This window comes from Tursiops truncatus, chromosome X (genome assembly GCF_011762595.2).
Source record: "Tursiops truncatus isolate mTurTru1 chromosome X, mTurTru1.mat.Y, whole genome shotgun sequence".
Classification (NCBI taxonomy): domain Eukaryota; kingdom Metazoa; phylum Chordata; class Mammalia; order Artiodactyla; family Delphinidae; genus Tursiops; species Tursiops truncatus.
Genome location: NC_047055.1, coordinates 109,875,350 through 109,885,316, shown reverse-complemented (window position 1 = coordinate 109,885,316; position 9,967 = coordinate 109,875,350). Strand labels below are relative to the sequence as shown.

General features: G+C 36.5%; 1 protein-coding gene across 1 annotated transcript; it reads left to right on the top strand.

The window, feature by feature from the left end:
* The first annotated feature begins 5,444 nt into the window (after positions 1 to 5,444).
* On the top strand, positions 5,445 to 8,259 carry LOC101315581 (sex comb on midleg-like protein 2). Its single transcript, XM_004330731.4, has 2 exons — positions 5,445 to 7,034; positions 7,724 to 8,259. Exons 1-2 carry the CDS (start codon positions 5,459 to 5,461, stop codon positions 8,257 to 8,259), a joined length of 2,112 nt encoding a protein of 703 aa, XP_004330779.3. The 5' UTR covers positions 5,445 to 5,458.
* Positions 8,260 to 9,967: the final 1,708 nt, after the last annotated feature.

Here is a 9,967-nt window from a genome sequence, read left to right as displayed (position 1 = left end):
ATATGGGAACATATGTATATGTATAACTGATTCACTTTGTTATAAAGCAGAAACTAACACACCATTGTAAAGCAATTATACTCCAATAACGATGTTAAAAAAATAATTATGTGTAAGCTGTCAAACTACGAAATATAATTATTGTTAATATAAAAAGTTTGTGAGACAGAAAAGTTTGTGAGAATAATGAAACAATTTAGGTGAGCACAAATTTATATTTTTCATAATTTTAGTTATGTAGGAGTAATATAAGTTTGATTATTAAACCAATATTAGAAGTTTAGAGAGTTCAGAATAACTATTCTCTTTATGAGGGAAAACAAATCAAACTCTTATTAAAATTATAAAATATCATATGATATCCCTTATATGTGGAATGTAAAAAATGATACAAATGAACTTATTTACAAAACAGAAACAGAGTCACAGACTTAGGAAACAAATGTATGGTTACCAAAGGGGAAAGGTAGCAGGGGAGGGATAAATTAGCAGGTTGAAATTAACATATACACTACTATATATAAAATAGATAATCAACAAGGACCTGCTGTATAGCACAGGGAACTCTGCTCAATACTCTATAATAACCTATATGGAAAAAGAATCTGAAAAAGAATAGATATATGTACATATATAACTGAATAACTGTGCTATACACATGAAACTAACACAGCACTGTAAATCAACTATACTCCAATATAAACATTCAAAAAAATAAAAAATATAAAATGTACACTTGTATTATACCACATTTTGATAAACTCAGAGAAAAGCTGCATAACTATCATTTTTAAACCAAAATTATTAATTTAGTCAAATGTGTCTAAAGATTAATCTTTATTATGTGAACTTGGAGTTTTAAAATGTTTCTAAACTTCTAAAATATTAGAAGTTCACTTTCTTTGTTTCCTGTGTATTTGAGGGATTTCAATGGATATAAGCACTTATTTACAAAAGAAAATATATATCCATTATTCATCCCACAGACATCACCAAATGGTCAGATGATAAAACCAAAGTCCCAATTATTGCTGCCACCAATGAGAATAACTTATTGGCCATATAATAACCAGAAACAAAAATAAAAAATCAGTAGGAAAAACAAAGAAAGCAAAACAAAAGTAAACAAAAATAGAGAAAATACAAAGCTCTATCACTACTTGGGATTTATTTTGAGAGCCAAGAAAAGACCTAACTGGGATGAAGCTGTTCATGAGGTATATATATTTCCCCAGCAATGCAGTTTACTTGGCTCCATGGGATGAGGCTACATGGGCATCTCAGTGGATGACCTATAAAATTATTCAGTATATTTTTCCAAAAGACCAACCAGAACTCTTACACATACATAAAATAAATGTGTCAAATATTTCCTGTAATTCATTAATTAGGGAAACAGTAACATGATAAAACCAGTCCAAAGAACATTTGAGAAGCTACGTATTAATAGGCAATATTACAATGAGATTCCTGAGTTAGAAACCAAACTGGCTAATGACCTACGTGGCCATAAACTGAAACTTCTGGGGATGGAATCACCAAATAAAATATAGGATGCAGAGTTAAATGTGAATTTCAGATGAACGGTGAATAGTTTTTTCAGTATCAAGTCCTAAATATTGCATGCATATTTATTTGCTGAACATGGCAACTCTATAACGGAATTATCTGTTCCATTAGACAGAAATGATTTGCATTTCTTCCGGATAAAAATTTACAAATTAGTCTCTGCCTCTCTAGAGATATAAGAAGGCCCAGACAATATAAAGTCAAGCCCAAAATTGCACTAAAAGAATAATAATAATCTCTTTTACCAAAATTTAGTAATTAAACTTGAGGTTTCCAAGTTTTAGATAATTTTCTCAGTGAAGCACAAGTAAAAAACTTAAACTGGAAAATACTGTTTATTACAAAGTAACACTGGGAATTAAGATGTAAAATGACAAGCATATAGACTGTTTCCTTAACTCTCTTTATATTCAATTTGAGAAAGCTTTGGTAATTTCTTTTTCCAGAGTACTGTTTCATGCAGGTATTCTGATATTGCCACAAACGCAGGTTGGAAGGGTTATTTTTAGCCTTATGGCTTTTTCAACTGTAGAACAATATTTGCTTCCAGAAAAGAAAGCAAAACAAACTTTACAGTCAGATAACAGGGCAAAAATTGCTCACAAGTATTACTTGAATAAGGTCAGTAGCTGTATTCCCCCACTGTGTTCACCTCTCTCTAAAGCAGACCAAGATAAGCCATTCTACATTTCTAAAATATGAGTCTATCCCTCAAGGAATCATCCTAACCGCCAGGAAACTATATAAGAACTATATAAATTTGATTTTGAAGGAAAAGTTAGTGAGCAAATGATCTTAGTTGCAAAAGAAGAAATCTTCCCAGTAGCTATGCAGATAGGAATATTCATATGATAACTATATAAAATGATCCCTCCAATGCAATCTGGCTATTGTTATGTATTCATTCATTTATTAAAGATTTATTGAGCTCTACATACGCGTTGGACACAGGTGATACCACTACAAACAAGTTGGACCCCTACCTTTGTGAGCTTATGTCTACTTGGCATTTGTATGAAGAGAGAAAACAAATAAAAATTGGTAAACTGAAGCTAAGTAACCAAACTATAATAAATTCTCTCTACAAAAGGATTTTAGAACTTAAAATTTAATTATATATTGTGAAATACTGACAGTTTAGTGGAAAGCTGATACTAGCTTGACAATGGAATTGTGATTTTTGTTTGCTGGTTTCAACTTTTGCAATCCAGGAAGCAATGTCAAAAACAATAACATCAGACAAAGGGCCGCTTGAGAGACGCAAATAATAAAAATATGAATTTTAAAAAGAGAAGGAGAAACTCCAAATATTAGAAAGGCAACAGTGTTTGTATTCACAATTATAAATGTAATGATTAGTCCTGAATGATCTTATAAAGTAGAAACTCAGCAGGTAAGAATGGGTTTTGTTCAGATACCATTATTCAAATAATGACGAGTTTGGTAAGGTGACTGCCAGAATCAATTGGGGAAAATTTCAAAATGTAGAGAAGTACTTCATCCTCCAGATTCAAATACCCTTTTGGTGGCTGTAACACCTACCTGCCTAACCAAAATGGATTCTCCCCTTATGAGAACACAGATTTTATTGAGAGAGTGCTGTGTCCATTAATGCTCCCCTCTCCAGACTTCTGTAGCTATACTTGACTCTGTGACTCGGTATCTTGAGATAAACATAGAAATCTGCTGGGTGGAACATTTAGGAAATCTACAGTTTTCCTGAAAAGAGACAAATCTAGCTGACATGTGTTTTGCTCTTTACCATTCTCCCTTCTTCTTGCCTGGTATGGGGAATAATAACTTTTAAAGGGAATGCCAATGTCTTTCCACCATGAGGAACAAAATCTTACTCCAAGATTGGAGGATCAGGAGGCAAAAAGGAACCCGAGTCAAAATGACTTCCTTGAGCACCTACACTTCCCCTGGGTAGCTTATCTCTGAATTTCTTGGTCAGTGAGAAAAAAATAGGTAAACTCCTATTTAGGCAAGACACATAATTTGTTTTCTCTTAATTGCAGCTGAATCCAGTCCTAAAAGTATGATAGAAGTGGAGGGAGAAGAAGAAGGGGGAACATGAATAAGTATTGAATATATTTTGAAATCGCTCCCTGGAGAATTCTAATATGAACCTTATCCTGCTCTATAAACAGGGGCTGTTCACGTACCTGTCACTGAGACACATGCATATATACGTCAACTGTATCTGAAAGATTCCTTCTAACCCAGGGTCTTAAAATGAAAAATTTAAATGGAATCTACCTCATGGAAATAATTATTCACAGTGTACTAAATAATGTGCATTTTCTCTCTCTCCCTTTCCTTCTTCTTCTCCCTCTTTCTAGATTTTTCTATCTACACACATATTACTAAAGTATAATTTTCAAAATTTTTAAATTATAACATGTCAAAAATTTTATTTAAAAAATTAATTAATGAAGGAACCAATAAAATGTTAAGATTGATTCAAAGAACATTTGAGGAGCTAACTAATTGTAGGCAATGTAATAAGGAATGTTAGGATAAGACTGCTGGGTTAAATACAAAAGTGGTAATTGTCTACAGAGCAATAAACTGTAAGCTGTGACATCACCCTTTCTACAAGACAGAAATTATTTGCACCTCTACTGGATGAAAATGTGCAATTTAACATGTAACCTCACTACATCCAGATTCTTTAATCGATAGTCTTGATAGTATATTTGTGTACAAGATATACAAATTATATCTCATATAAATATGTAAATATAAAATAAATATATAAATATAATACATTTGAATATAAATATATAATAAATATATGAGATATAATTATTAACAAGTATTGCTGTGGTGTAAATGGTATTGACTACAATCCAGACTTTCTGGGAGCTAGAAAAAGCCTTAGCTGAAGGAAATGTTATGTCCTGATTTGCTTCTATCCTTGTTTTGGTTCTTTGTTATCCACTGATCCTTATCTGTATCACAGCTCAGTTTACCATCCATGACCTTCTACAGGGAAAAGATCTCTTTGGTTGCCTCAGAGAAAATTCCATTGACATCTTAGTTGTACTGTAAGCAACTGCTCAAAAGTGGAGACTAAATAACAGACTATGCCCATTGCATTTTTCTATACAGTTTCTATTACCTCTGTAGCTCAACTGCTAATTGTTACTTAGCATATATATAACAATTCTGTTAATTAATATGGAATTTGTCAATTCCAACTCACACTTTGCAAAACAGGCTAACTGTAGTTACATTTTATATATAGGTAGGTGCCTTTTTCTCTCAGTTGTTGGTGCAAAACTTGAAGAGACCACCCTGGATTTTGGAGGAACAAAATTTTGTTAGGGAATACTGCCTCAAAACTTCCCACTCATTGTTTAAAATACCATAGCCCCGGTGGCGAGGGTGGGCGGTGGCCGAGAGTCGAAGTCGATGGCCAAGGGGAGCGAGTTCCCCTTGGATGAAATTTGACGTGGACCCTGGGTTCCCAATTGGGGGCCCACCACGGTCTTGGGTGCACGGGCTGCGACTGGCTTTTTTTTTTTTTTTTTTGGCGGGAGGGCAGATTGGGGTGGGGTGAGGATGAAGGAGAACTGCCAAGGGCTTTCCCCGAGCCGCAAAGTCTCATGGCTCGCCACCACCTGCGCGGGCTTCCGGCTGAGCCCCGGGCTGGGGCCCCGCACGCGGCCGAGGTCAGAGGGCAAGCTTGCGGCAACCCCAGGGCACGCGGGCAGCGGGGCGGGGGGCGGGGCAGCGGTGGCGGGGCATGCGCGGCTCCGTGCGCAGCTTCTCAAACATGGCGGCGGTGGTGTGAAGACCGGTACCGGCTCGCTGGACCAGTGTTGACAGAATTTCGCTCTTTTCGCCGACGAGACTCGAGCAAAGAACACCAGAGAGGGATACCATGGGGCGAGCAGTGAATGAAGAGTCAGTGGATGCAAAGAAGGAGAATCAAGAGAAAGCTCCTCAGTCAGGCACATCTTCTGTGCAAAATGATGATTTTCACTGGGAAAATTACTTGAAAGAGACTGGATCTTTAAGTGCTCCTTCAGAGTGTTTCAGACAGTCCAAGATTCCACCAGCTAATGACTTCAAAGTTGGTATGAAATTGGAAGCCCATGACCCTCGCAATATGATTTCAATATGTATCGCCACAGTCGTTGGAATTACTGGTGCCAGGCTACATTTAAGACTGGATGGTAGTGACAACAGAAATGATTTTTGGCGGCTTGTTGATTCTGCGGACATACAGCCTGTTGGGACATGTGAAAAGGAGGCGGACTTACTTCAGCCTCTACTGGGGTACCAGATGAACATATCATCTTGGCCAGTGTTCCTCTTGCGAAAACTGAGTGGATCTGAAATGGCACCTGCAACATTCTTTAAGAAGGAACCACCAAAGCCACCTCTAAATAATTTTAAAGTGGGAATGAAACTTGAAGCTATAGACAGAAAGAACCCTTATCTGATCTGCCCTGCAACTATTGGAAATGTTAAAGGAGATGAAGTTTATATCACATTCGATGGCTGGAGTGGAGCTTTTGATTATTGGTGCAAGTATGACTGTCTAGATATTTTCCCAGTTGGGTGGTGTCGCCTGACAGGAGATGTATTACAACCACCAGGAACTCATGTTCCTGTTACAAAGAATACAGCAAAAACACAGACTTCTCCTTCCAAAGCAACCCAGCGTTCAATGCAGTCTCTGCAGAAAACTGCTGTAATATTACCAACACAGCAGATCAGGAAATCAGGTCGTACTAAACCACCTGCACATACTTCAGTCCCCAAGAAGGGGAGTTCTGTTAAAAATATCACACCAAGGAAAAAAGGCCCAAACTCAGGAAGAAAGGAAAAATGTATTCCTGTTGTATGTTCCACATCTTCAACTTCTGTCAGTATGCTGGCCAGAGGACGTGGTGGTGTTTTATGTGATATGGATGCTGTTCCTGGGTCATCTAAAATAGTGATGCCTACAGTGTGTGTCTATGTAAACAAACATGGAAGCTCTGGCCCTCACCTGGATCAGAAGAAAATCCAGCAGCTGCCCGATCACTTTGGCCCAGGCCCTGTCAATGTGGTGCTCCGGCGGACAGTGCAGGCCTGTGTGGATTGTGCCATTCAAAATAAGACTGTTTTTGGATTCCTTAAGCCAGATGATCGTGGAGGAGAAGTGATAACTGCCTCCTCTGATGGGGAAACTCATTCCATACAGCTCCCTCCAGTGAACAGTGCATCATGTGCTCTTCACTTTCTTGAGAAATTGTGCCACAGCCTGCAGTGTGATAACCTTTTGAGTAGCCAGCCTTTTAGCTCTTATAGAGGTAATGGTCATAGCCCTGCAGAGCATGATCAAAATAAATCAGTAAAAGAAGATACAACAGAAAAGAAAAGCACCAAACGACCTTCTCAGGAACCTCTGCCTTATGTTGCTCCTCTCTCTCCTAAGCTCCCCAAAATACAAGTGCATGCCTCTGAAGGTAAATAGTATTTACATGTTGCAAGATTGGGGAGAAAAGTCACTCTTCTATCACTTATATGCTCTTGAGTGTTGATGCTGGAAGTAGGGGATTATATTCCCCCAAATCAGTTTGGCAGTTAGGCTACTACTTTGGCAGCTTTGTTGAGCACTTCATTCCCTTCAGAAGTGCACAGTTGTCATTTCTCCTCAGATTAAAGAAAAACAGTTATAGCCATATTTTCCATTCAGCTTTGTATTGCTAAAAGCTGATAGAAAGAGGAATAGAAAAACCTAGTACATTTCTCCAGTGAAAGTTTTAACTGCCCAAGGAGTAAGCAAATGTTAGAAACCAACTCTGTGATCATATTGTAACAAAGAGTTGTGAAGAACTGCATTCCTAAAAATAAATGCTTTAGTGAGGTGTTCATAGTCTTGGTGGCAAGACTGGCAAGGGTTAGTTGCCATGAGAAAAATAGGTGATATCATTAGAATCAATTTGGATTTCAGGACAGTGTCCATTACTATAAACACCAAGAAGGGGATGGCCATGTGCTTTGTGTTAGAGGTTTGTGGTTCAGTATAGCATGGCTTAAGTGAACTGTTGTTGGCAGTTAGGGGATTTTTGACCTTTTAATAGTATTCGAGCTGTAAGTCTGTTGAAGATAATTGTCTTTGTCTTATTGCCTTTGTCTTTTTTTTTTCTTGTAGAAGAAGTATTATCTTCTGAGGGAAATGGCATGCCCAAAGGGGAAATGCTTTCTGAAGAATCCAAAAACTCACCACTAAATCCAGCAAGTTCTTTGAATCCTGCCAGCACAAGTCCTATAAGCACTCATACTCCGGTCTCCAGTAGTGTTTCTCAAAGTGTGCCATGCACCTCGAGTTCAACACTGGTGAGGACCGAATCACCTCCCAAGAGCAGTCACCATGAAGTTACATTCCAGATGCAGAGGAAAAGTGAAGCTCCAAGTTATATAGCTGTACCTGACCCCAGTGTCCCGAAACAAGGCTTCTCTAAGGACCCTTCAACCTGGTCTGTGGATGAAGTGATACAGTTTATGAAACATAAAGATCCTCAGATATCAGGCCCCCTCGCCGACCTCTTCATGCAGCATGAGATTGATGGGAAGGCTCTGCTACTACTCAAAAGTGATGTGATGATGAAGTATATGGGGCTGGAGTTGGGGCCAGCCTTAAAGTTATGTTATTATATTGAAAAACTTAAAGAAGGAAAATATAATTGAAAAAAATGTGTAAGTTTAGATTAGACATAATTTTCAATTGTCTTGATAACTTTTTAATTTAAAAGTATTTTTATTCTCGTAGCAGTTTTTGTTTTGTAGACAGTTCCTCTAAAACTACGTTATATCCAGAATTGCAGAACTACATTACAAGTCCAGTCTACTTCTTTAAAACACATTAACATGTTAGTATTAGCATATTCAACTTGGCAGTCCTTTATGTCTTTTTATTATTTTACACTTTACAGTTTATTATTTAATTGTACAGTTTACAAATATACTTAATGCAGGAAACAGAGAAACACCATTGATTTTGATTAATGTTTATATATAAAACCAAAACAGCTACATCCCAAAGGGGAAAGTATCAGGGACTGACAGGCTCTCTAGTGAAATCCATGAGAAGTTTTCCTTAGAAAAGAATTTAAAGATGCAACTGTAGATATCATCTCTTTTTCAAATATTTTATGTCTGTTACTGCAATGTTCTGTTTGTGTTCTACCAATTTCTGGAAAGGGAATAGCCATATAAATTATTTTCCTTTTGTTATTATTTCTCTGTATGTTGTGTTTGTTCATATTTAAAGAAAAAAACAAGCTTATAAACTTTCATAAAGTGTTCTTATCAGTTTTTGATAAGTTTCAAACAATTGTAAGATAGAATGGTTGTTTTATGCAGGAGCTATCATACTACAAGGGTGGTTTGGATAGAGTCTGATTAAAATTTTTCAGTGAAATACCTATTATTTCAAAATTTTACATATTTTCTCTAAGCTTAGACATTTAACTAGGCATTCATTTCTCATATCTCTATATGAGGACACCTGTGCCCAAATTTTTAAAATATATATATTTTATTGTCTGTGTTTTATTCTTCATACAGATACTATACCATATTTATATATTATTCTATACCTGTAGGTATTCAAACAAGTAAATCTGTTCTTTTTGAATTTAGTATCGCACTTTGCACTGCCACAGAGGTAATGGTGAACTATTTATATAGTTGGATGTTTTTATTCTGAAAAATATACGTGCATCATTTGCTATCACTAGTACCTCTCAGCTTAGTCTTCAGGGGATAAGAAACAATCCATAGATTGCTTTCCATACAGGGAAGTTCTCTGTCCTATGCAATGTTGCTAGTTAATTTGCTTAGTTCTGAGCCATTTATTCTGCTAAATTTTGGAAGATGCATTAATTCAGCCTTATCATTTTGGGCTTTATTTTTAAAGTTAGAACTTTCAAGGGGAAATGGTGCTATATGTTTATTGTTAGTACTTTGTATAAGTTTGGTGCAACGTTAATAAGCTATGAGAATCTGTGCTAAAAGTATTAGCCATTTGTTATAAATGCCAATAAAATGTACACCAGGAGCAAGAATGTACATTTTCTTTTTTAGAAAACCAAATGTACTTTATATGAGAATACTTCTATTTAAAGGGTGGTTTCATCTATGTTATTCATTTTGTGTTATAAGACAAAATTCTAATTTAAACTTGGTCTTCTCTCAAATTGTTTGTGTGAAGATGCTGTGCTCAGTTAAACAGTCCTCAGGTGTTTGTATAAATACTGTTTTACAGTTTTCAGATTTTAAAATATAATAAAAGTTTAATAACCACAGCCAAAAAAAAAAAATACCATAGCCCCAAATCAACCTCTGGCTATGGCTGAGTGAGGACTCTGGCAAATCCTCTCCCCTAAAAGCAACT